Source organism: Pteronotus mesoamericanus, unplaced genomic scaffold, assembly GCF_021234165.1.
Source record: "Pteronotus mesoamericanus isolate MK-2021 breed Mesoamerican mustached bat unplaced genomic scaffold, CSHL_Meso_final contig_68, whole genome shotgun sequence".
Classification (NCBI taxonomy): domain Eukaryota; kingdom Metazoa; phylum Chordata; class Mammalia; order Chiroptera; family Mormoopidae; genus Pteronotus; species Pteronotus mesoamericanus.
This window is the reverse complement of record NW_026555234.1, coordinates 9,159,703-9,186,978: the sequence shown is the minus strand read 5'-3', so window position 1 is coordinate 9,186,978 and position 27,276 is coordinate 9,159,703. Positions and strand designations below refer to the sequence as shown.

At 47.4% G+C, this 27,276-nt stretch overlaps 1 protein-coding gene across 1 annotated transcript in view; it reads left to right on the top strand.

Moving 5' to 3' along the window:
- Positions 1-27,276, top strand: part of FAM184B (family with sequence similarity 184 member B) — a 79,440-nt gene that overhangs the window by 33,322 nt on the left and 18,842 nt on the right. Inside the window, exons 2-8 of the mRNA XM_054581972.1 lie at positions 4,144-4,905; positions 5,667-5,802; positions 7,177-7,316; positions 7,834-8,040; positions 13,222-13,332; positions 17,089-17,196; positions 25,358-25,464. Of these exons, the coding sequence (XP_054437947.1) occupies positions 4,144-4,905; positions 5,667-5,802; positions 7,177-7,316; positions 7,834-8,040; positions 13,222-13,332; positions 17,089-17,196; positions 25,358-25,464 (1,571 nt within the window). The remainder of the gene's footprint in view (positions 1-4,143; positions 4,906-5,666; positions 5,803-7,176; positions 7,317-7,833; positions 8,041-13,221; positions 13,333-17,088; positions 17,197-25,357; positions 25,465-27,276) is intronic.

The following is a 27,276-nucleotide window of genomic DNA, read 5'->3' as shown; positions in this document are numbered from 1 at the left end:
ACTTTTGGTTTAGACCCCGCTCTTCTCAGGAGGATCCAACTGGCCGTTTCAATATTCTTCTGGTGCTGCCCGTGGGCACCCCTCCCACCTTCTTGAGTCTCTACCGCACTCCTTACCAGTTAGATTGTGCTAAAGCTGATTCTTCTGTCTCCCAGATTACAAGGCTCCTCTCTCACTATTGTTCAATTGTTTGTTCCAGGTGATTTCTCCACAATTTAGTTGTAATTCCAGGTTGGTCCTGGGAGGAGGTCAGTGTGACTTCCACTCACTCCTCCATCTTATTTCTCCTCCCATAATATCTTCAAGCTTCATCCATGTTGTGGCATGTAACAGAATTTCCTTCTTTTTAAGGCTGAAAACTATGTGTATGTATATATCACATTTGGTTTATCCATTCATTTGTTGATGGACACTTGGGTTGTTTCCACCTTTTGGCTAATGTGAATAATGGTATGAACATGTCCCTTCTTTCAGTTGTTTTGGAATTGAAATTCCGGAAGTGGAATTGCTGGATTATTGGTAATTCCATGGTTAAATTTTTGAGGAACTACCATATCATTTTCACAGCAGCTGTACCGTTTCACATTCCCACCAACAATGCACAGGGTCTAATATCTCCACATCCTCATCAATGCTTCTTTTCTAATTACTTTATACAAGAACCATCCAAATGGATGTGAAGTGGTGTCTCACTGTAGTTTCGATTTGCATTTCCCTAATGATTAATAATGCTGAGCTTCTTTTCATGTGTTTATTGGTCCACTATGAAATTTGACCTAAGCAACTGGAAGAAGTAAGTTGCCATGCAGTGAGATGGGGAATATTGTAGAAAGAGCAGGTTTTGGAAAAAAAAAAATCCAGAATAAAATTTGAGATGCATGTTAGATATCCAAGTGGGGATTTTGGTGAAAAATAGGAGTTTGATGTTCAGGTGACAGGTCTAGATTGCACATGTAAATTTGGGAGTCATTAGCAAATAAGGCATGAATAAAATCATCAGCTGGGATAAGACCCCAGGGGAATGTTTGTAGAAAAGAGAAGCAGTCTAAAGCCTAAGCTCTGGGCACTCCTATTTGGAGGAATGGAGATGAGGAGGAACTAGCCCAAGCAATGAGAAGGAATGGATAGTGATCAATAGGAGGGTATTGTATCCTGGGAACCAAGAGAAGATGATAGTTCAAGGAGAAGAAAGTGATTTCTTATGTCAGATGCTGCTGAAAAGGTAAACAGATGAAGAGTGAGAATTGGCTATTGTTTTAGCAGCATGGAGGCGATTGGGGAGACAGGGAGGGGCTGTTTTGGTGGATTCGTTAGGTTGGCTTGAAAGACTGATTGGCAAGGGTTCAGGAGAGAAGGGGAGGTGAGGAATTAGTGACAATGGCTATAAACAAAGTACTTGAGGAGTTTGCTATAAAGGGGTGCAGAAAAGTGGGGGTCATGGGATCAAAAGACGGATTCTTGTTAATGCTAATGTTACAGGACATCTATAAGTTGATGGGAATGATCTGTTAATGATGATGCAGGAAGCATGGGGGAGAATTCCTGAGCACTCTGCTTTTCTACCCTCTGCCTTTCTTTGTGCCCCTGCAGACTTACAGCAAAGCAACTCAAATACCTCCAAAGTTATTAATTGGCTTCCTTGACTCTCTCTCTGTTTCTGTATTAGTCAGGCTTTCCTGCAGTAATGATGTGTAACAAACAGCACGACAACAGTGGTGCTTAGGTTGGCTTGGCTGAGCCAGGCTAACCCTGAGCATTGGCTTGGGGTCCAACCTATTCCACATGGCTGTCAATCTGGCACCCGTGGCTCCCCTGCATGTATTCTTGTAGAGGCAGACGGTAAAAAGCACAAGAAGGGAAGCCAAAACACACAAACATACTAAAAGCCTCCATTTGCAACAGTCCACGCATTCCATTGATCACAGCAAGTCACACAGCCAAACCCAAGAGGGAATAAAAGTGAGTGCTGTCCACAGACTGGAAGGGTCGTGGCAAGGAAGGGGAAAGGACAGGGGAAGAAACATGGAAATCACGCAATCTACAACCTTCTGCTAGTCTATAGGCCTCTCAAACCAAATGATCTTACTTGTTTCATTTTTCTAGTGTCTAGCACCATGCCTAGCATGTAGTAAATGCTGCCAAAATAGTGAGTGAAAAAATATTACCAGCTTTTTTTTTAAACAAGCTTATCATTCTATTTCTTTTTATTTTGGGGTCCAGAAGGATTTGAGTTTCAATTCCAGCATCCTCACTTTTTAGCATTATTTTTAATACTATTTTATTGTTGATTTTTACCATTATTTTGGCAATAATATCAATAATAGTAAAAAAATAACAATAGACAACATTTCTTCAGTGTTTACTTTGTGCTAGGAATGCTGCTAAGAGTTTTAGGTTTATGATATCATTTTAATCTCCAAATAAATTTATGAGGTAGGCATTGGTCTCCCCATGCCATGGATGAGGTGACTGAGAATCAGAGAGGTTCGGTAACTTTCTCAAGGTCACACAGCTAGAAAGAGGCAGAGCTCCAATGTGAATTCAGGTCCAGCGGGCTTTAAAGCCTCTTTTTAAGCAGCCTGCTATGTCACCCCTAAGTGTTCAGTTAACCCCACCCAATGTCTATTTTGACAGTTTCCTCATTTGTAAAATAGGTATAAGCCTGGGTCCACTCTGTAGAATTGTTAGAAGATTGATTGGCAAATAAGATGTATCTTATCTGCCACTGTTATTCTTTGGGTACTCCACAAATATTATTTGGAAGTTCTTTTCCATTTCACTCCTGACCCCTGCTGCCAGACTTGATGGACAGCTTCCTCAGCACCTGATGCTCAGAAGCCATTAAACACAGCTTGGTTAAGCCTGTAGTACTCAGCCCCTAAGACCCTAACAGGCCGTCAGCTGAATTTTCTCTGAAATCAAACCAGCGGATCTCTCTAACCCTCGGGAAGACTTACTGATTTGCTCAGTGTCACTCTTGGCTGCTGAATTATCCGTGTCCCTTGACGGATTCTGCCGTCGGCCTCCTCCTGAGAAGGTGGATTTGTCGATGAGGCCAGGGACGCTGCCTTGATGTTTCAGTTTAGTAGGTGGTGAGTGAGAGAAAGCAAACAGGACAAGGGTTGCCAGGTGACCTGTGAGACACCAAACCCCGGGAAGGGTGGGTCTGCTCAAAATCTGCTCAAAAATTTCACATGTGGTGCCTCCGAAAACAAGGGATGTTTCCTTTTGAGGGGATAATGTGAGAAGAGGGAAGGAAGAAACACTTAGTGAGTACTTACTATGTAGAGTACTACTATGTAATGAGTACCTAGTATATAAGTACCTACTATATGTGAATACCTACTATGTATGAGTACCTGCTATTTTTAAGTACTTACTATGTAATAAATACCAACTATGCATGAGTACCTACTGTGTATGGGCTCCACCAGGCTCCTGCCTTCCTTCACCCTCTTCTCCACACAGGAACAGTGCATCCCTGCCTTGTTTCTGAAGTTAGAGAGAAGCACAGAGTCTTTCCCCATGGAGTACAACACTAGCTGTGGGTTTTTCATAGATTCCCTCTATGAGGTTGAGGAAGTCCCCTTCCACTTCCAGTTTGGCGAGTGGTTTTTCTCATGAAGGAGCATTGGATTTTGTCAAATGCTTTTCCTGTGTCCCTGGAGACTATCAGGTGGCTTTTCCCTTTGCTTCTATTCTACTGTCCTTTATTCTCATCCTGCAGTGTATGACAGTAACTGATGTTCTGATGTTAAATCCACTTAGCATTCCCACTTGGTCGTGGTGTATAATTGAACAATAGCTGAATTCCATTTTCTAGTGTTTTGGAACAAATTGGAGCTTTAAGCCCCTGGCTGGGTTCCCTTGGCACAGCAGAGGTGCCCTAGGGAACGCTGCCACAGACATCCTCCGGGGGCCTTTATGTGGAATCACCCCCTTCCTTGCTTCCACACCATCCCACTTCCCTGTTCCCTCACTGGTTTCTCCTGGGGATAATCTCTAATAAATCACTTGCACACAAACCCTCTTCTCAGGTGTTCCTTGTGGGGATCCACCAACATCACCAGCCTGAGGAGCCCTCAGGTCACATGGTCCTGCCCAAACCTGCACGCCTCACACTCACTGTGGCTTCTCCTGCAGGTGATCTATGCCCTGAACACCCGCCAGGACGAGGCTGAGGCCAGCATGGAGGCGCTGCGGGAGGCCCACCAGGAGGAGCTCTGGAACGCGGTGGCCGAGACCAAGGCCAGGCTTCTGCAGGAACAGGGACAGGGCCGCGCGGAGGAGGAGGAGGCCCTGCTCCAGCGTGTTCAGGCCCTGGAGAGCGCCCTGGAGCTGCAGAAGAGGCTGACGCAGGAGGCGCTGGCCCAGTCGGCCACATGCCGGCTGGAGACCAAGGAGAGGGAGCTGAGGGTGGAGGCGGAGCACGCCGAGCGTGTCCTCACCCTCTCCAAGGAGATGCTAGAGCTCAAGGCTGACTACGAGAAGAGGCTCCGGCACCTGATGAGCCACGAGGCACCCCAGTGGGGCCGGCTGTCCCAGGAGAGCCCTGACCCAAAGGCGGAGCCAAGCCCCGGGCCCGAGATGCGGGAGGTCCTCCTGGAGGTGGAGCGGCTGCGAGTGGAGAACCAGCAGCTGAGCAAGGACTACGCCCGGAAGGCCGAGGAGCTGCAGGCCAGCTACGAGCGGGAGAACGAGGCCATCCGGCAGGCCATGCAGCAGTCGGTGAGCGAGGCCCTGTGGCAGTGGCAGGAGAAGGAGACTGACCTCCGCAAGAACTTCCAGGTCCAGGAGTCGGCCCTGCAGGCCCAGGTCCGGAAGCTGGAAGGGGATCTGGAGCACAGAGGCCGCAAGATAAGTGACCTGAAGAAGTATGCCCAGAAGCTGAAGGAAAGGATTCAGGTGAAGTAGGATCCTTCTCTACCTCTTCCGTGGGATAAGCATGACACCTAATTTTGAACACCATGTGTCAGGCACTGTGAAAAGCACTTGACTTCTACCGAAGTGAGCTTTTCATCTCCATTGAGTTAAATCTCACTTATTCAGCACATACTCACCAAACGTCTACCATGTGCCAGGCCAGGGCTAGGGGCAGGAGCCACACGATGAGCTGTTCTTGGTCCCTGACCTCAGAGGGCTTAGACTTCCAGTTTACAGATGAGAAGACAAGCCCAAAATTGAGAGGCTCAAGGAGTGGCTAGCCGAACACACAGCCGGTGAGTTTCTGAACTTAGGACAGCCTCATTCTGAAGACCCTGCTATTCCTTAACAACTTGCTTATCCTGAAATCCTTGAGGCTTTGTGTTCGTGGAGAGCCAAACTTTTTGGAGTCAGTTATGTGAGCCCCATGGATTTACAGAGCCCCATCCCTAAAAGTGGCAGTGGATAATGTTCCTAAGACTCCTTGAGCATTTTTTTCCTGTCCCATATACATTATCTCATTTGATCCTCACCACAGAAGTGTTAAATAACTTCCCCAAGCTCACACAGCCAATCAGAGGATTGGTAGGGAATTTGATGAACCCGGAGCCACTCAATTCTAGAGACTAAGGGCTTATGCTGTGCACTTCCCCGCCTTTCAGATCTGATGTTAGTTCTATGAACAAAGGATGTCTCCACACAGAACTGTAACCGGAGACATGAGCCCCTGTCTGTCTGTGTAGGACCTGGATGTGCAGCTCAAGGAGGCTCGACAGGAGAATTCGGAGTTGAAAAACACTGCAAAAAAACTTGGGGAGAAGCTGGCTGTGGCCAAGGATAGACTGATGCTGCAGGAGAGTCACGTGACACAGAAAACCGGTGAGATGCCCTAGAACGATTTCCTTACACATGGAAGGTTAGCTGCCAGGTTGGAGACAGTTAGGGGAGCAGAGCAGAGGGGCAGGGCTGTTTGGTCTGACCCCCTGGTGGGCCAGTCCGGTCCATGGAGGACGCCATGAGCCAACACCGAGTGCTGCTCCAGGCCAGATATCTAGACTGCATGAGGGATTGCTCCCTGGTATGTCCCCATCAGGCCCCCATAGTGCCCGAAGCTCCCAGCATTGGCCTCTGTCCCTCACTTAGACAACACTTCATACTTCGTAAATATTTAATTTATTGAGACATCATTGGTTAGTAGCATATAAATTTCAGTTGTACAACTTGATTAATGCATGTGTATACTCACTCTATTGTGTGCTCACCCCCTGAAGTCTAGTTTTCTTCTGTCACCGTGTATTTGACGCCTTTACCCTCTTTGTCCTCTCCCGACCCCCCTTCCCCTCTGATAACCACCGTACACTTTATACTTTAACATTATTGCACACAGTGCTGTTATAGGATCTTCCCAGTAACTTTGTGAGACAGGTAGTGTCAGTATCACAGGTTGCAGACGAAGAAATGAGCCTAAGAAAGGGTAAATGGCTGGGTCAAGGGCAACCAAGCTGTTTGCTGATGGAGCTGCTGTTTATGCCTAAGATTATCTGCTTCAAAGTGCCTCCCACCAGGTTCCCTCATCAGAAAGTTCTTGAATACCTACAGTGTGACCAGCTCGACACTGGTAGAGATAACAAAGGCACACAGCCTGGGCTCTAGCTCCAGGAAGAGTCTAGCACAGATCCATTACAGCCCACAGCATGCGTTGGTCTGATGGACGGGGCCCAGGCAGCAGGAGGGCGAAGTGCTGGGGAGAGAAGGAGTCACCAAGGGCTGGAAAGGTGCAGAGGAGCAGAGGTTCGCATTGGAACCAGAAGCCTGTGGAGGGTTCAGAGCAGTGGCCTCAAAAGTAGGAAAGAAGTACCTCAGGGAACATGGGGGAAGAAAGGGAACAATTTTAGTTATATTTACTTTTTGTCTTCTCTTTGAAATTCTATTCAGTTTAAATCCTTTGAATGTATATATCTCCAGGAACATGCTCAATTTTTTTTAATCTATGGAAAACACAATCAGAAAATTAAAGGTGAGTAGTTTAGGAAGGAGAGCGGGACAGCTCTTTGAATTCAGGGTGCTGCTTGAGCAAAGATGATAATCACAACCTCGACTATGCTTGAGGCCAGGGAGGCCACAGACCAGAATTACATAGGGGAGTGGTGGGCACAAGTGTTCAATAGCAGAATGGGGACCTGGTTGCCAAAGACCTCAGACTGAGGCCAAGGCCAAGGGCGTTCCAAACAATGTTGTGACTTTTGCTTATAGATGACATGAAGACAGAGCGAATTGCAGAGAATGAAGTCTTAGGGAAGGCGAATGACTTGGAATCCCGCAGTCCCCGTCCTCAGCAGGATCAGAAGTTTCCCAAGGAATGTCTGTGTACGAAAGGAGGCACAGATACACAGGTAGTGTGTGACCCGGCCCTGGGGGTGGAGAAGGCGTAGGAGGCTTTGTTAGAAGGAGGTTCAGATAGAGCTCAGTCCCCAGCCACAACGGATTCACCTGGAAGCAGCAGGTGCCGTGGCTCCAGGGGCATGTGTGCGGGTCTGAATTCCAGCCAGCTTCCTGCCAACCTCATGCCATTTGAAACGAGGAGATGGAGAATGTGGCAGGATTCTCCCAACTCCTTATCTTTGACTCCTGGGAAACTGGAAACTTGCTTAGGATTCCTGCTGTGTGTTCCCAGTCAAAACAAAGAAAGCACTCTTTAGAAACCACTACAGTATCTGAGCCTGTGACAATAGATGCACTATTGCAAAGAGCCCTTTTCCGATGGTGCATAAAGTCAAGTCTCTTACAAATATCAAATATATAGCCTTATAAACTTTTTATTGTACCTTGTGAAACAGGCTGTAAAATCAATACATAAACATTGTGAAAGTTGCACAAAGGAGAGACAGCGGTTCCCTGCTCTTTTTATAGACCAAGAGAGAGACGCGTGTGGAGACAGAACACATGAAGCAACAATATGAAGAGGACCTTCGCAAAATCAAACGTCAGACAGAAGAGGAGAAAAAGCATCTCAAAGAGCAGCTGGTGAAGCGCTTAGAAGACCTGGTGAAGACGCACACCGCAGAAATCAAGTCAGTCCGCTCTTCGGTGGAGGCCGAGAGGAAGAGGCTGCGGACGGTGAGATCCGCTTCGGCGGACCCTGTTCCATTTCCTTTTCTTCACCTCCCTTCTTTCCCCTTCTATTTCTTCTTTTCTTCCTCAAACATTTACTGAGCCCCTACTTGCCTGGATGAAGGTAGAAAGCTAGTTCTCCTTCCAAAGGGAGTTCAGGGTCTTTTGGAGGAGACACCCTAAGGGGACACCCTAAAACCATGGGCTGGAGTCATTGATAGGGGGCAGACCTGTGTCATCTGAGCGTTTGCTTTAGGGAAATTCAATTCCACTCAGCACAAAGAAATAACACAAAGCAACCGCTCAGGCCTGGCAGACTGCCTGGAGTCAAATCCCAACTCCGCCCTGCTCCAGCCCTGAGTCCATAGCACTATTTAACCTGGGCCCTCAGAGAGAGATTGTGTGCGCCTCAGGCTCCTCAGGTATAAAACAGGATGATAATAGCCCCTCAAGAGTAGCTGCGAGGATTAAATGAGGCGATGTGTGGGAAAAAAACAAAGCATATCCTAGTGCCTGGGGCTTTCTAAGCACTGAGTAGACGCAGGTAATTAGTCAGCCGCCTGGCAACGTGGGGGAAGATTTTCAGCCTCTGGGTAGTGTTCCAGCCTCTCCGCAAAGCAGGGGCTTTCTGCTAAGCAGGAATACAAAGCCTCATCTGTCCCGTTTGCTGGGGAAAGCAAATAACATATGTGAATGTTTTAGGAAAACAGTGAAGTGTAAATATTATTGTGAACATAGCTGGTGCTTGAGTTGTAGTCATCCCCCCCTTATTCACGAGGGGTACATTCCAAGACCCCCCAGTGGATGCCTGAGAGCGTGGATGGTACCAAGGCCTATGTACACTATGTTTTTTCCTGTGTGTACAGACCTATGATAAAGTTTAATTTATAAATTAGACGTAGAAAGGGATTAACAAAAAACTTATAATAAAATAGAGCAATTATAACAATATACTGTAAGAGAAGTTATGCGAATGGCTTTGGGGCCATTACTAAGTAAAATAAGTGTTACCTGAACACAAGCCCTGTGACACCATGACAGTGGATCTCATATCCCAGATGGGTACCAGGTGACCAATGGGCGGGGAGCTTACACAGTGTGGAGACGCTGGACGAAGGGACGATTCCCGTCCCGGCAGAACGGAACGGCATGGCGGGGCTTTCCTTACACTCCTCAGAGTGACGCACGACTTAAAACAGGCATCGTTTATTTCTGACATTTTTCATGTAATGTTTTTGGACTGTGGTTGACTGAAACCACAGAAGGTGAAACTGCAGATAAGGGTGGACACGTCTTCCCGGAAAGCCTACGCGTAACTCAAGAGCCTACACCCTCAGCGTTGAGTAGTCCCTGGAAGATAATCCCATGTCTCTGAGGAATGCAGTGTTGTGGGATGGTTAAGAGCAGCAAGTACTCAATACATGCGTGTTGGGTAAATAAACGAACTCATGAAAGACCCAGGCTAGTCCTGGGTCCAAGCCCTGACTCTCCCACCAGCGGTATGACTGTGGACAGGTCACTTAACCTCTCTGGAACCTGATTTTGAAATAAGGATACATACTTTGAGGGCTTATGACATGGTTTGAATATAACATTATATATAAACTCTTAGCTCAGTGTATGGCACGTAGTAAAAGTTCTAATAAACTGTGGCTGTGATCCGTTACCATGTGCACTGCATGATATCATGTCTGACAATATTATTTAGTACCCAGTATACTTTATACTTATAAAGCACTTTATTCTTATGAACACATTTAATCCTCCCAACAATATTACAATGTGTATTCGTATTCCCATTTTAGAGGTGAGAAAAATGTCCTGTGTCGACTCACACAGACAGTGGGTGGTGGAGGTGGTAGTAAAACCCAACAGCCTGGCTCCACAGCCCCTGTTTCCCATCCCGGTGCTGAGTAGGAAGTAGCTGTATAGAAGGCATGTTTTTCCCCATGAGCTGGGGCTGGTCCCGCAAATCCAATTCTCAGACTCCAGCTGAGCAATCTTTCCATCGTGGGCCACAGTCAGTGGGAGGGCCAGTGGCTGTCCCAGAAATGCAGGTTGCCCTGGTAACCTATCAACCATGCTTGACTCAGTGTAGAAATCCCACTTCAGCTTTCACCAGGGGGCATAAATCCGTTTGGGAAATGAATCACGTAAAAATACATTGTGTTTCCTCCTGGGTTTGGGGGTTGCAGCTGTGAGGTTTGTTTTTTTTTACCTTTTGGTAGTTTGTACAAACTGAGGATATAAATTATATAAATGATATATATAAACCCAAATCTAGGGTTATGGTCTAAAAATAGGCAACACTTTCCCCTCTAGTGTTAAGAGTGCACTCTTTCTTTGAGTCCTTTGCTGTAGGGATATTGTGTATCCTGAATGCTACCTTAGCCTGAAGAAGACACTACAGGGGATGGGCTGGAGTTGACCCAGGAGGCCTGTCTGTCTTCCCTGTCCACGGAACCAGATGCTGTTATCACATAGTCTCGACAGAACAGACTACACATGCTATAATAAGCACTTGCCTACATCGATTCCTAGGGAGAGTGTGGGGAAATTGATTGAGTCCCTCCTGAGCTGCGCTAATACTGCTGCATTCCACATCTCATCTGTATCACTTAGGATTCAGGGTGGCCAACATCATACACCCACCCTGGGCAGGTTAGGCAGAAAAGGAATTTAGTAACGGGTAATAGTGAGTTGTTCCTTGGAAGACCAGGGAACTGGGCAGCTACCCAGCCAGGAATGTTCCGGTCTACTGCGAGGCTAATGAGGCACCCTGCTGCCACCTCTTAGCCCAGACCTGCAGTTTTCATGGCTGACAGCACCAATACCAGGCCCTGGACACAGCCCGGACAACCATGCTGTCTCATATGGTAGCCACAAGACACACGTGGCTATTCACGTTTAAATTAATCACAATTAAATAAAATGTAAAATTCAGTGTCTCGGTGGAACGAGTGCATTTCAAGTGCTCAGTAGGCACATGTTGCTAGAAACTACCAGACTGCCATATTGGCTAGCATGGCACTGAGCAATTTCTCCATCTTAGCTACAGTATTCAGGACATTTCCGTCGTCACAGGTCTCTGTTGGTCAGTGCTGCTCTGGAATGACCTGGAAACTGAAGTTGCCATATCTGTGTGCCTCCCACTTGTACATATCTGTGGCTTCTGATTCAAAACCCAGGATGGGTGTCTCTGAGTGGTGGAACCTCAGTCACATGCCCAGGCCTAGTTGCAAGGGAGTCTGGGAAGGTAGCTCTGGTGTTTTTAGGTTCTGCAGTGGAAGGAAGGCTCTGATGTATCTGGTGGAGGATTTCCCAAACACTTGGAGGAGGATTGGATGCTGGGAAGCCAACTGTCCACTCCATGATTCGATCCTTATCTCAGGCCTGCAGGCTGGGCTTTCCCCATTTCACAGATGAGGAGCCTGGGAGATGAAGTAACTTGAGTGTCACAGAGCTTGGAGATGCGGGAGTCAGCTGTAAATCAGGCCTGCCTGACTCCCAAGCCACTAAGAGTTGTCCTCTGCGTATGTGGTATAAGCAATGCACACTGCCCCGGGCCTCAGGGAGCAGCCTTCAGATCCTCACCTGCCTCTGTCCCCTCACTGTGTATCCACCATTTCCTGAGTGTGTCTGCAGTGGTTTGGGCAATGCAGAGATACAGGAATCATGCTTGCCTTCAAGGACCTTGAACCCTCATAGGAGGAACAAGACATGCCCTCAAACACCAGCCTCAAGCCAGTGTGAAAGAAGCGCTGTGTCTGGGGAAACAGACTCACTGTCAAACCTTAAGGAAGTCACCCCAAACCATCCTAGGCCTCTGCTTTCCACTTTAAATAATTATAAATGTGAATGATTTCCTAAAAAAATTTTTCCAGCTTTTTATTTCTATCAACTCCAAAAATACTCCTGGTTATTTAGAAATATGTTGCTTAATATTGGAACCTTTTCAGATATCTCTTTGCTATTGATTTCTAATTCAGTTCCCTTGTGGTCAAAGAATGGATTCTATAATTTCATGCCTTTTCAATTATTCATCTTGTTTTATGGCCCACATATGGTCTATCTTGATGGATAGTCCTTGCATACTTGAAAAGAATATAGATCTGCTGCTGTTAGGTGGCGTGTTCCATAAATGATGATTAGGTTATGTTGTTTGATGGTGTTGTTCAAGTCTTTTATTTCCTCAGTAATTTTTGCTACTTGTGCTATTAATTATTGAGAACAGAGTACTGAAATCTCAGATTTAAATGGTCAGATTTTATATTTCTCCTTGGCTTTTGCTTTATATAAATTCAGACTTATTTCACTAGATTATATACACTTAGAATTATTATGTCTTTTAATGAATTGGCCCTTTAATCATTTGTGGAAATTCCCATCCTGAAGTCTACTTTGATAAAAATATAGACATTCCGTTGTTTTTATGGTTAGTGTTGCATGGTCTGTTTTCATTCATTTCTTTACTTTTAATCTAACTGTGTCTTTCTAGTCAAAGTGCTTTTATGGTATGCCTAGGTCTTACTATTTAGTTCATTTTGACAATTTCTGACTTTTGGGGATCATTTAGACCATTTACATCGAATGTAATTATCATTGTCTACCATCTTGCCATTTTTTCATTTGCCACTTCTCTTTTGTTTTTACCTCTTTTTTTCTGTTTATTTTTGATTTATTTAATATTTTTGGTATTCCCTTTCTTATCTCCACCAATGACTCATTAACTTTTTTTATTTTAGAAGAATGTGCTAGTGGTTGCTCCAAGACTTATCAATATAACATGCAGCTTTAACTTATCACTGTCTGCCATCAAATACCATTATATTAGTTTACATATACATTTCATTCTATCTTTAATGTTTCCCTGAATCTGAGGATGTAGTTGGCTTTTTGACTTATGGGACACAGAGAATTGTGTCAGTAACAAGCAGTCTCTTTTCTTATCTGATGCTATGAAACTTAAAGCCAGGGGTCTCCCCTGCCCTCCCCCATATGTATCAGATTTCATGGTATGAACTTAACACTTCTTTTGACCTTCTCTTGTATCTCTAATTTGTGTTCCCTTACAGTATTTTGTGACTCCCATAAGCCTCTTTGATTCCCTTTGGGACTAGGGCACCGTGTGTCCTGTCCATGTTTTTTGTGCCTGTGTGGCTAACTCTCCTCCTAATCATCATTTAGGAAGTAGAAGCACAGTTGGAGGAAGTGAAGAAGAAATCAGAAAATGAAATAAAGCAACTACAAGAAGAGAAAGCGGCCCTAAATGTGAGGCTCCAGAATTCTCTGCTGGAGGTAAGTCCCAAGTCGTGCAGTGCTTGGGAGGTATGGCTCTGGGCCCGGGGAGGAGTTTCTGGCTAACTGAGATGCCAGGACTCGCAGGAAGCTGCCCCAGCCATATTATAGTCAGCATCCCTGGGTGAAACACAAGGACTTCAGCATGACCGGAAAGCTGTCACAGGAGGCATCGATTTAGCTGCAAGTAACAGAGAGCCCGGTTTGTAGAGGCTTATCAGAGAGGCACTTCATGTCTCACATGAGAGAAGCAGGCAGAAGGCCACTGGTGTGGACGCTATGGCTGGACGACATCAGGCCTGTGAAGCTGGATTCTCCCAATCTCTCCTTCGCCCGGGCTTCACTATCACTGCTGTGGGCATTAGATATTTTTGTCATCGTGGCCTCTTCCCTTTATCAAAAAAAAAAAAAGAAAATTAAACATTCTATATTATGATTGGATTCATATAAAGACAAAAAGAGCCAGACTATATATTTTTTTCTTCTGATTTTAAAATAAATCAAACACTTTTCATGGCCCCTAAAAGCGCCGTGGGCGCTGGGCACCGCACCTGCCGTGTCGAATGGAGAGGTCGGCTCCAATGCCAAGTGCCTGTTGCTGCTCCGGCTGTCGGGCCCCAGTTTAAACCAGGAAACAGGGAGGAGCAGCGCTGACCAGGCCTGCCCACTTCACCAGGCATCAAAAGGCATTCGCAGAAGCCCAGCTGACTGCGACTCCCATGGCTGACATCTCCCGTGTCGCGCGGCCAGCCTTGGGAAGCCAGGCTGTAGCTGCCAGGCGACCACGGTGGAGGCAGATGAGGGAGAAAAGGGCGGGCGTTGGATGCAGACCAGATGAACAGCAGAGCTTGCCTCCTGGGCTTGCCTGTCCAGACCACCGAAAGGCCAGGTCCAAGTTTAAAAGAGCTGTTGTCCATGTGACTAGGGAGAAGGGGCTGGAACCAGGGTTCACTCCTGAGCCTAATTAGAGGGAAAGGAAACTGTGAAGAGGCTCCCTTGCTCCCCCTGCCCTCCCTCACACCCTCCAGGTGAGCGCTGCACCCCGCCGCCGCTCCACAGCGCCCATGAAATCGGTTCCTCAGCCCAGGCCACACATCACGACCGCCTGGGGGAGCTTTGAGAAATACGGAGCCGTGTGCAGGACAGTAATGATGTTTAGGAATGTATGTGATGGAGTTCCATTCAGAGTCATGCATGAGAATGATACAGCCAACTCTGAACCAGGGGTCATTTCTAGAAGGGGGATAGGCTGACGCGCCAGGAGAAGCACAGGAGTTGCCACTGCATTTGCGATGTGTTGTCTCTACAGCTGAGGGATGAGGACACACTTGCTGTTTTTCTCTAACCTTTATCTGTCTCACAAATTGTCATTTAAAAAATAAAAAAAAAAAAAAAAAGGATGAGTGGACCATGCCTTACACTTGAGGCAGCAGGGGCTCTAGAGGTGAGGCCTGCTATAGCGGTTTCTGTCCATTGCAGCCCAAGGCGGCTGCTCAGCAGAGAAGCCCGTGTCTCCCTCCCTGCCTCTCCCCCTCCCGCTCTGCCTTCCCTGCCGTCCCCCCCCCACCTGTCCTCCCCCCGCCGTGGACCTATACTGTTAGTCTTCACTTGGGATCTGGACTGCCCCACTCTGAGAGCGTAGGGAAGCTTCCCATATGTGTTTGGGACCAGCCCAGTTCCACTTGTCACTCCTGGGCCATCACCTGACTGTTTCTCCAAGTGCCCCTTAGAACCCTTCTCTTTAAAAATAACAGTGGTGACCTTTGTTAAGCACTTTCTCTAGTTAAGATGCTGTCTGAGCAGTTTACATGTGTTAACTCTGAAAATCCTTATAACCACTGTACTATTAGTAGCTCTGGTTTACAAATAAGGAAACCGGGGAACAGAGAAAATAAATCATTTCCTCAGAGTCACACAGGTAACAAGTAGCGGACCTGAGAATCAGCCAGGTCAGGGGGCCCTAAAGCCCCCACCGCTGACCGCTGTGCTAACGCTGCCCTTTGGTGACTGGGCATCACTCAGAGCCTGAGTGTCCATAGACGGCTGAGTCTGACCAGCCGCAGACAAAGCACCTCAGCCCTGCTCTTACCCTCTGTTTCTTCTGCTGCCTTCATGGTGTCATTATCTCTCCACCCGCTTACCAACACCAGAAACGGAAGCGTCACCCTCGACCACATCCCCTCTCCCGCTCTCCCGTCCTCAGCCTGAGTCCCCGCCTGGCCCCACCACCGCATTCAATCAGCTGTCAAGTCCTGTGAGTGTTTCTACGTAAGTGCCTAGGACCTCTCCCCTCTCTTCACAACAGTGCCTTGGTCAAAGGCCTCAGAATGGTTCACTGAAGTGCTTTTTATTTTTTCATCTGCTTGTAAACAATCTCACAGGATGCATTTAAATACTTCATAAACCTTAGCAAGGTGCAGTGTAAGTAGCTTCGTAATCTTCCACCGTTTCTTCCCCAGACGTTCATTATGTAAAGCCGAGGACACATCCTCACGGCCTGGCTGCTCTCCTGCAACAGTCTCTGCAGTCTCTCAAGGGCCCGTCCTGTCTCCGGCCTCCGCATTGGCCCCCGATCGCCTGATCCCTGAACTGGTGTCCTCAAACCCAGATCTGCTCAGGGCCCCGCTCCTCTTCCCAGAAACCTCTCATGCCTATGCTTTTCGCAACTTGGACCCCACCTAACTCACCACCACTGCCCCAGGACTCCGCCCCCTCCGTACTGGGCCCCGCCATGGAGCCTTCCTCAGCCCTCACACGCCTCCCTCCCGCCCTCCGCCAAGGCACCTGCTGTTCTTGCTGTGCGGAATGCCCTGTCCCACCCTTGCCGCTAACTCATGGGCTGCTGTTCACCCTTCAGAGCCCCTGAAGCTGCCCTGGACTCCCCTGGGCAGAGTTTGCTGTTGCAAATGCTCTGCAATCGTACCCAACGGCACCTACCTCATGGCAGTGGTGAAGAGTAGAGGAGTTAACACTGTAAAATGCTTAGGTCCTGGCCTGGCACAGAGCAAATGCACCATTAATGGTACTATTGTTATTTTGTGCGTAAGTCTGTTGAATGTTGCTGTGATTATAAACATGAATCTGTCTTCTCCATGTGATGACAGGTCCTTGAAGGCAGGGGCAATATCTCATTATCTTACCATTTTGCTCTAACTCACATCCTTCCCATCCGCCCACACACCTAGCACCGTGCCTGAGGAGTAGTAGGTTTCCTACGAAGATTCGTTAGTGGTGCCGGAGCTTCCTCTATGGGTGCCGGCCTCGTGCTGCTCCTTGCTCTACAGCCGGGAAGTCAGTCTGTCTAACTGACACCTGACAGCTGGGTAATAATAATAATCATCTTAATGAAGGCATTCCAGTTTAATAGCACCTTCTAGCTACTCTTCTCTCATATTGTCTGTTTAATTATTAAATAGTGTTTCTTTTCTTTACCAATTAACCTTTTTAAAAAAGAAATAGTACGCAATGGCGTGGAAGCCAATGGAAAGCACCCGCACCTCTAGCATAGACTCGCGTAGGTGAATAATTTAAAGGGAAGCGTGGCCGCCTGTAAACCAGCCAGGCTCCTCGTCTTCTTGAAGGACAGTGCAGCTAGCCCATTAGAAATGGTCTTTCTGGAAGCATGTTTGGAATATGCCGAATGGGGCACTGTCCCCAGAACTGACTGGCCCAGGGGCAGGGATTCCTAGTGTAATGACCACACCCAGGAGACAGGACCTTGTTTCATCACCAAGCATTTCTGTCCTTCTGTTGTAGGTATTAAGGCTGGAAGAATTTATCCAGCAGAACAAGGTATGTCCCCAAAGAGGGGAGGAACAACCCCAGGAACTCAACTACCCGCACCACAGCGTTTTAGAGACCCAGGTAAGCTTAGCTCTTTCTCTTTAATTAAGGATATTTCTCTGGTTCAACACTTCAGCATCCCCAGTGGCACATGCTGGCATTAATAGGCTTTTTATTTTCCCCCTCAGAGCTTCCAAAATGCCTGGAAAAAATCACTACAACATTCCTTCTGCTAAAGCCACGAACAAAATAGAGTTCTAAGTAATCCTCCACGTGGTTTGAAAAAGAACAAGGCTTGTCAGGTGCCCCTTCTCTCCCTTTCTGAAAGCAGCCTGGCTGGCAGACACAGGGGCCCTTGGCTCCGGAGGGGCCTTCAGTTCTGCTCAGCGCAAGGCATGAAGTCATGCTAATGTGCCCTCACCGCCCCCTCGCCGCCCCCTCCCCACGCCTGGTGTCAGTTACTCCCACACTGGCCCTCTGCACGCTACCCTCCTAGGGACGCTGCTCTGGGGCAGAATCTGGGTCCTGTGTGCCTCTCTGGTTGGCTCTGGTCGGCTGTATGACCTTCCTAGGTTTGTCCTGAGAGACTGCCACACATTTGGGGACTTAAACTGCAGAAAGGTATTGTCTCATGGTTGTAGAGGAGAGAAGACCAAAATCAAGGTGTTGGCAGGGCTGGTTTCTTCGGGAGGCTCTGAGGGGGTCCTGTTTTCTGCTTCTGCCCAGCTTGTCCCTCACTGAGCTCAGCTTCTAGAGAGAAGTACAGACCCTCGGCGGCACACGGCTGCGGGGGGACCCTCAATGAGTATCAGTTTCATTTGATTCAATTTAACGCCCTCGTGACTCACTCCTTCCACTGTCACTTGTGGAGTCCTAGGATGTGCCACCCTCTGAGCTAGATGTTACAGGGAAGAAACTTGCATAAACAAATAGCTTTGAAATGACTTGCACATTCAGTAGTAGAATCAAGCACCTGGTGCTGTGTATTCTAGCAGGCAACTAGAATGCACTTTGCAGGCATAGTTCTTTTAAATTTAACTTTCTTTTCAAATAAGCAATCTATGTGCATAGTACAGAATTCAAAAGGCATAGCAGATATACAGTGAAAAGCATGTTTCCTCAATCTAGTTTCCTACCTGTTTGTTTTGTTTTGTTTTCATTTTTTCTTTATTTTTATTTTCCTCGCAGAGTCATACCTTGTATGAGCAGGCATTTTTCCCCACAAATGATAGTATACTCTCCTGCCCTCTGCTTTTTCCAACTTAAATTTTTATAGCTTAGAGATTGTAACACATCAGTGCACTTCCATGTCAGCTTTATTATTTTTTATTTAAAAGAAAAACTGTGTGGTATTCCTTGGAACAGAAAAACCGTACTATATGTAACCCTCTCTTTTGATGGACATTTAGGTTTCTCCTGGTTTTTTATCTTTTAAAGATAATACTGCAGTGATAATAGATAATACAGAACTGTAGAGGGTTACAATGTAGTACAGGAGCTAAGTGAGCTCATTCCGAACTAGACGCCTGGGCTCTTACTGGCGGGAGGCTCTTGGACAAACAATCTGAAGGCTCCTGGCTTGAGCTGCCTCATCTGTAAGACTGGGAAGATGGCACCACGGCCGCCAAGGGTTTCCTGAGGACTACATGTGCGAATTAACATGCGCGCGGTATTGGGAACAGCACCTAGCACTTGTAAATGCTCAATAGTTGCTAATTCTTTCAATTGTAGAACTTGCCGGATCCAATGCATGTGCAATTTTTCCTTTTTCCGTCACAGCTGACGCTCCTTGTTGTGTCCTATTGCTTTCAGGGGTGGCGTTTGCGGTCTAACTTGGATAGACACGCCACACTGCCTCCCATTGTGCCGTTGTCCCACAGCCTTGCCAAGGCTGAGTTACAAAACCTTCTGAGCTTAGCCAGTCAGAGACTGTTTGTCATTTCGTTCAGTATTGGTGGCGAGCCAACTATTATATATGCCAGGCCAGCGAGTCGAAGCTTTGCGTAGGCCCTGGAACCACCGTCTTGCAGAAGTTCCCAGTGTCACCTGGGTGGTGTGTGAGCAGCCCACTGGCATGACATGGCATGGGACATTGCAAGGGGCAGATTGGTCTGAAAGGAGGAGGCTTAGCAGGGCCTGAACAATCCATGGCTGACCTGGGGATGGACACGGGGACCTCAAAACAGGGTATAAAAAGGCCAGCTTCCCCAGTGCCATTCTCACTGGATTGAGGGCTATGAATTTAAGCTTGTTCAAGACTCTGGAGTTTTAGTTTAGACCCTTAGCTGTTCTGCCAAAGCATTACAGTGAGTCAAAAGGATATAAATAATAGTGCCAATTGAGAGCCATATTTTCACTCCACTCTCAGAGTGTGCCAAGGGAAGGTTGCCAAAGCTGGGTGTGTCTCTGTCCCCACCCAAGTCAGCTGGGACTTTCCTGAACCTTTTGTCCCGGTCTCTCACATCAGGTCTCCTTGATTCCCTTGGCATCATAGTTTTATTCACTGGTTTCCAGAAAACCTGTTCAGTCTTGATAATTACGAGGGGGAACTTCTTTTCTGCAAGACTGTTCTGGTGCCAGGGTCGTACTGAACTGGGGGCAAAGAATGGTGACATTTTCATAGATTTCCTTGCTTGCATCTGCTCCCAAAAAAGAGAGAGTCGTTCGTGCTAGTTATCATTAAGTCATTTCACCTCAACAAGTAGGTGAGGGCTGTTGCTCCACAAAGCACATGGCTGAATACTGGGGTGAGTGGGACCCAGTCCTGGTCCTTGGAGAGCTCTGTTTCAAGTGGGGAAAATCACTATACACTTAACACGCTGTGTGAGAAATGCTATAACAATGACAAGAAGATGCTTGTGCAGCTGGTGGGGGAGAGGGAGGTTTCTGCCCAGGGAATCCAGGAATTCCACAGAGACATCTGCTGCCGCCTGCCTGGGCACTGAGGTTGCACGTGACTTCACCAGGAAGGGACATGGCAGGGGGAGGGGCACAGTGAAAGGTCCCAAACGAAAACCCTGAGGCCAGCGGGAAGGGACATGGGCAAGCCCAAACTCTCCCAGACCTGAGAAGTGTCCCCTGCTCGCGGGAGACCCGGGCTGGTTTGCTGTGCAGCCGTCACCTTGTATCACCAAACCCAGGGGATCATATGAGTCCATATGAGTCCAAGGGCGTTATCGTCTGGGGGTGAGCAGACACATAATCACTAAGCCCTTAAATAACTGACTCTCTGGGCATCGTCAGGCCACGGGGGTCTGTTGCGCTCCATCTGGTGGGAGCTGAGGGGTCTGGCTCCATCCAGCATGGAACCAGGTGGGCTGCACAGGAGACCCATTCCTTGGAGAGAGTCCAGGCTGGGACAGGCTGAGATCTGCGGGAGCCCGGGAAGGCAGCATGGGAAGGCCACAGCCCCAGGCTCAGGGTTAGGACATGGTTCCTTCCCGGCTTTCCCTCCCACCTGCACGGGTAGGGACCCCAGGCAAGGCCAAGAACATCTCTGAGAGCGGTTTCCCCATGGCTCCTAGTGGCAGCACAGAAAAGGCCCTGCCCATGAGCCAGGCACACAGTGCTTTACACAGTCCCACACCAATCCCGTGGGGCAAGTGTTATTACCGCCCTTGTACATACAGGGAAATCGAGGCCCACAGAGCAGCGCCAGGGGCCCGTGCTGTCAGCCACGTCGCTCTGCGGCTTCTCGTTAGTAAAAGGGCGGTGATCACCCCAGCCCCCACACCCCAGGGACTTGTGGTGATCAACAGGAGAAAGCACACGAAGGCACTTTTCAAAACTATTAAACGTTCTATAAATGTAGGGTGACTTTATAGTATCTCTTACAGTCCCGTGTAATCATTTCAGCAAAACCCCGTTGCATTAGGTGTTCTATTTTTAGATGTACATAATGTGCCTTTGAAAGATGGAGACTGACTTTGAAAGTTCCCTTCCAGGAGGTTTCCTGGGTGTGGGCGTTCCCCTAAAATGGAAACAATCCAGAAGAGGTTAGCAGCCTGGGAGATGAGAGATGAAGACCTAATGTGAACACAGGTTGAAAATAATCAGCTGTGTGCTTGGGAGGAGTAGGGCGGAGGTTTTGGCGGTGGGTGGCTGGAGAGAAGCAGAGCTATTTATTTTTCTGAGCACAATTTATACCCAGGTCAGTTTAACACTAGAGAAGGCACTGAGCTGAACCTGAGAAAGTGCCTGATGGGGAGCCTGCCCAGGAGTGCGAATGAAGGGCAGATGACTCTGGATACGCCCATGGCGGTTCAGCGTTGGCCCTGGGAGGAGCTTGCTGGGATGGGTCCCAGTGGATAACCAGAGAAGAGTGCACGGCTAAAATAAGTACTGGTGGGCTTCAGAGCCCTCTTTCAGCCAACTCTGGATCTCCATGGTCAAGTCTATTTGTGAAATATTTAAATGGCATTCTAACTCCTTTTTAATGATGTACTTGGATCCAAAACACAGGTAAGCAAGGTGTAGGAAAGAGAGGAGGGGACTGTTTGTGTCATTTACGTGGCTTGTTGGTCCTCCTACTGAACCATAAGTTTGTTGAAATCAAGAACTCTGTTTCATTAATCTTTATCCTTCCTGCACCTCACACACCTGCATGTGAGTGAAGCTCAGCACTTTCTGGTGCATAAACTGATGCAGGATGCGACAACTGAACAAATAGACTGCCAGTACCATTCTGAGTCCTGGTAGTTCAAAGGTTAGATTAAGAACTTCTTCAAAATTTGCCTTGGCTGGAGGATGATATAGAAGGACATGGGGGTCCTTTAGTTACTTGTGGGGGGAGGGGAGGGTGAGATTCATCTCCTTTTTTGGGAAGGACGCCTCCATCTCTGGTGTCCTGGGGCCTGGAAACAAGTGACCAGAAACAGGATCGCTGGGTTCGCCTCCCTGTTGATGTGGGATACAGCCTTCATCTCTCAGGGTGATTCTGAGTGTCTGCTGCGCAGACACTTCTCAGCAGCACGTTTGTGACAAACGGTTTGAAATCACACCCAGTTAGGTCTGATTCTGGCAGCTGGTGATCGCGCCAACGGGGCACAGCCAAGTGCCAGTGCGGTGACATGGAAGAACGAGGATGGGAGTCAGACGACCCAGGGGTCCAGTCCTCGTGCCACCCGCCCGTAGCCATGTGACCTGTGACAAGTCACTGAACCTTCCTGACCCTTGATCCCCATCGGCAGCACAAGGGCAGCGCTGTCTTCCCTGCCCCCTCGCGGAGCCCTGGTGTCCGTGAGTTACTGCAGGGAAACAGACACGAGTGAGGTGGCTGGGGCTGGGGTAGCCACCCAGGTGCATCGTCAGCCCTTTTAGTGTTTTTCCTCCTCTCCTGTTTCTGGACTCCTGCCCAATCGCCTTTAAATATGGTCGATAAGGCGGCTCAGCGGCCACATCCTGCACATTCCCTTTCACGGCCTTCACAGTGGCTTGGAGTCCATTTGAAAGTCTTTTTCATCTTTACAACTGACATGACATCTTTGTCCATTATTCATGCTGCTTTAAGTTCCTGCCCCTGGTTTCCTTGACCAGGCTTACCAGTAGTTTGATGTGTTTTTCAAAAGGCCAGCTTTCAGATGTGTTGGTTAGAACTATTTTGTTCTATGTCCTTAATTTTATCTTTCATATCCGTCCTTCAATTTTAGGTTTATTCCGTTATTCTTTTTCTAACTTCTTAATTCTTTTTTTACATACTCATTTAAGGCTACAAATTTCCAACTAAGTGTATCTTTTAAAGCTGTAGTTCAGAGTTTTGAACTTCATCTTGATTTTTTCAACCTACTTTCTGTTGCTTCTAACTTTATTGCACTGTCATCAGATAGATAACATGACCTGTGGACTGTCAGCACTTTGAACTGTATTGAGATTTGCTCTGTAGCCTGCTGCGGGATCAGGGTTTTGTTTTGTTTTGTTTTATTTTTTAACGTTCCCTACATAATAGACAAAAAGCATATTCTCGGTTGTTAGTTAAAGTACACGTATTTGAATTCTAGTTCTGTGGTATCGTCACCGTATGACCTTGGGCAGGTTACATATCCTCTCCTGCCTTTGTTCATTGCCTTTAAAATGGGATGGCAATGCCCACCTCATGGAGTTGAGGACCCAGCACACACGGAGCACCACTTCAATGTCAGCAGTGATTAGTAGTCTTTTTTTTAGCTATTTAGTTTTAGCTTATTAATCTTGTCCAAATCTTCCATATTCTAGCACATTTTTCTCTACCTGATGTATCAGTTCCCGAGAAGAGTGTATTAAAACCTCCCCTTATAAGCAAGCCAAGGAACACAAATGGAGGACTCATAGGCGGGAACAATGGGAGGGGACTGACTGTGGGCATCGGGGGGCAGGGCAGGGGAGAGCAACGGGGGAAAAGGCGGGACAACTATAATTGAGCAACAGTTTAAAAATGAAAAAATAGTCTTTAGACATTAGGATCAAAGGGGAAAATGTTAAGAAAAATAATCAAACCATAAAAATAGACCAAAGAGATTACTAAATGTTCTTTTGGTGTATTTCCAAATGTTTTCTGGCAGGTTCACTTGTGGATTATCTGATTCTCCACATCAGAGCTCTGAAAACTATGACCGCAGGTCAAAAACAGCAGCTACCATTTTTTGCAAATAAATAAAATTTAATGGGGAAAAAATGAAATAAAATCTCCCCCTTAGAGTTATAAATTTGCCCATTTTTTTCCTACAATTCTGAACATTTTCGCCATATGTTTTCAAGTTGTATTTTTAGGTGCCTACAGGTTCATTATTAGAGTGTTTTTGTTAAACTTTATTCATTTTTAGAGAGAAGGGAAGGGAGGAAGAAAGAGAGGGAGAGAAACATCAATCAGTTGCCTTCTGTATGTGCCCCAGCCAGGGACTGAACACACAACCTAGTCATGTGCCCCAACCAGGAATGGACAGGAGACCTTTTGTTTATGGGACAACACCCAACCCACTGAGCCACTGGGCTGTTGGAGTGTTTTAATGAATGATTTATTTTATCAGGATAGCTATCCATGTTGAACTATGCCAGTACATGCGTATCATGATTACTGGTACCATTTTGTTTTTGCCAACATATTTTGGCCTCTCCATTTACTGAAATCTCTTTGTAACCTTCAATCTTCCTTTTGAAACCTGAACCTAATTAACTTTAATCATCATTTATTTACTTATTTTGTAGTATTATGCTATTCTGATTTTTGGTGATAGTGGTTCCACATATACTGTGCAATTTTTTCTGTATTTCACCAAACATATATTTATAGCTCTGTCTCCCAAAGCAGTTTTGCTTAGCCTATGATATTTGCTTCTGGGTTTTATAGGAATCAGAGATCTACAAGATACTTTTAATGCCCAAAATGCCTGAAAATAGGAGGGAGATATGGGCCCTTTAGCGTCAGGTCCCCATGAAGGCTGTAAGTTAGTCAGGGACATCATTTCTGAGCGTACACGGTGGCCCGGACCCAAACTCGCTGGGCCCTGCACCTGGGGGCAGGGAAGCCACTGAACAAAGAAATCTGTTCCTATGCTATCTTACTGTACTGTTTCCCTGGACAGGAGTTACCTTGATGAGTGGAAAAATCAAATTCAGAAGGCCTTTCTCACCTTCATATCTCTGTGCAAAGGGGAAAATGACACGAACAAACTCAATTCATAGAAAAGTCCAAAGCCTGACCGCTAACTCCCAGTTTCCATATTCTCTTCCCTCCACACCCCCCCTCTCTCAGCAAGTTCCACGTTTTCTGATTGTTTGTGGTGAGACGTCACAGACCGTCACCTGTAAAATAGATACAGTCATAATGAGCAGCGGCTGTTGCCAGCACCCTTCTCTGATCCCCGCAACCCCTGTGACGCAGGCCCAGCAAGGACCGCTCTCTGTGGATCACATACGGAGTGGCATCACGAGGTGGTTGAACATCCAGGCCCCCGAGTCCAGTTGCCTGACTGCGTGTCCCATTTCTAGTACTCACTGATGGGGGAGCCCTGGACAAGCTCCTCATACCCTCTGTGGCTTAGTTTCATCAGCCTATGAAATGCTCGGTCACCTGGAGAGCAGGATACCAGGACCTGATACGCCTCCTAAGCCAAGCAACTGAGCTGGGTGCTGACCCATTCCGGGCCTCATCTTCCAGGCCTGCAAGCCGTGCTCCAGTGCTGAGTTGCTGGGGCTCTCTGCATTGATAGGTCACAGCTTGGATCAGGGCACTGTACTTAGTCTCATCTTGCAACTGTTTCTGCCTTAGGATCCATGCGTGACGCTGAATGAGCCTTCTCAGACCCTGCCCAGAGGAGAAGAGTATGAAGATAAGTTAGCAGCTAAGGAAGGAACCAGCAGTGATGAAGAGGACAGGTACAGGGGGACATGCACACTTCTGAGGGCCCCCATAAATGAGGGCTCAGACTGGGAAGGATTTGTTCATTCTTCTGTCCTCAAGTAATTATCGCTGCCCCTTGCATCATTCTTAAGGCAGGAACAGACATGTCTTGTGTGTCCTCAGCACAGCTGTGGGATTTCCCGAAACTATCATACAGAGTTGTCACACTGACCCAGAAAGGCCATTTTATACATCAGGACCCTGAAACTTAAAAAGGTTAGTAAACCTGACCAAAACTCAAACATGGACTGGCCCCAAACCCCTCCTCCCTGTCCTTCTAAGTGTTCTTTACTGAGGAGAGATGAGGGGGCTTTGTCATCAGGGGATATCCCCCAGCTGTGTCACCTGTATTAGTCACCTTTTGCTGCTATAACAAGCATTCCCAAAATATCAGTGATTTTTAGCTCATCAGCCAGCCACCTTGATTCTTGGTTCTGCCAAGCTCTGCTGGGCTTACATGAGCAGGGCTCCTGGCTGAGGGTCAGCTGTTATTGCCCCAAACCATGGGTAGAGTTCATCTGCTCCACAGGCTTTCTCACTCTGGGATGGAGGCTAACGTGTTAGTCCCTGACCAGGGCATGTTGTTATCATGGCAACGGGAAGAAGCTCAAAGGGCTGATGGAACTCTGCAATGCTTCCTGAAGCCTACACGCAGAATGTACTCTCTTGTTTCCATATTCCACTGGCCAAAGCAAGTCACATGGCCAAAATTTGTATCACTGGGCAGAGAAGAATATGCTCTTTACATGTCTTAGTCAGCTCAAGCTGCTATAATAAAATACCAGAGACTGAGTGGCCTAAACAGAAATTGACTTCTCACAGTTCTGGAGGTTAGAAAGCCCAAGATAGAGTTGCGGGCCTTTCCAATTCCTGGGGAAAGTTCTCCTCCTGGCTTGCAGGTGGCTGTCCTCTTTCTGTGTCCTCCCATGGTAAAGGGAGAGAGATGTGTCTCTCTCCTGTCTCTCTCATGTCTCTTCTTGTAAGAACACTAATCCCATCACGAGGGCTCCCTTTCATGACCTAATCACTTTTTAAAGCTTCCATCTCGTTGGGCAATAGGTTTCAACCTATAAACCTGGAAGGACCACAGACACTCAGACCCTAGCACTGGGGAGCAGCGTCTACACCCATAATCCCATCAATGACCGTGCCTGGCAACCTCTAGCCAAATGAACACCCCAGCGAGCGACACTTCCACAGCACCCTCCAGGTCCTGTGTCGGCCCATCTCTGAGGCAGAGAAGAACGCCAGGTGAACAGGACAGGCTCTGGAGTCGGGCCTCCAGGTGAAGCCCTGCAACCACCACTTACCAGTGGCAGCCACATTGTCCTGTTTATAACTCACAGTTCCAGAGGGAAAGAAACAATCTTTCCTGAAAATACCAGCAGCAATTTGAAAGAGGTCTTTAAGAAGCCCAACTTGGGTCACATGTCCATCTATGAGCCAACATTCCAGTTAAGGAGAAAGAGTGCTCTGATTGGCAGACCTGTATCACATGTCCTTTCCTGGGGCCAGCTGGGAATGGCGGCAGAGTTAGCTGTACCCGAACCCTGTGGACTAAACAGGATCACCATGGAAAGGCTCTCCCAGGGAGAGGAGGCTGGGCAGACCAGTAGCAGGTGGTGGTCACAACAGCCTTGTATTTTTCTCCCATGGCAGCTATTATTGGTGAGTGGGCATCTTCAACTACACAAGCAAACAAGGGGATGGGGGCTCTGGAGGTGGCTCACCCAGGGTTTTTGTGGGAGTTGAAGAGCTAAATAGTGAGGAGGAAGGAAGAGAAAATT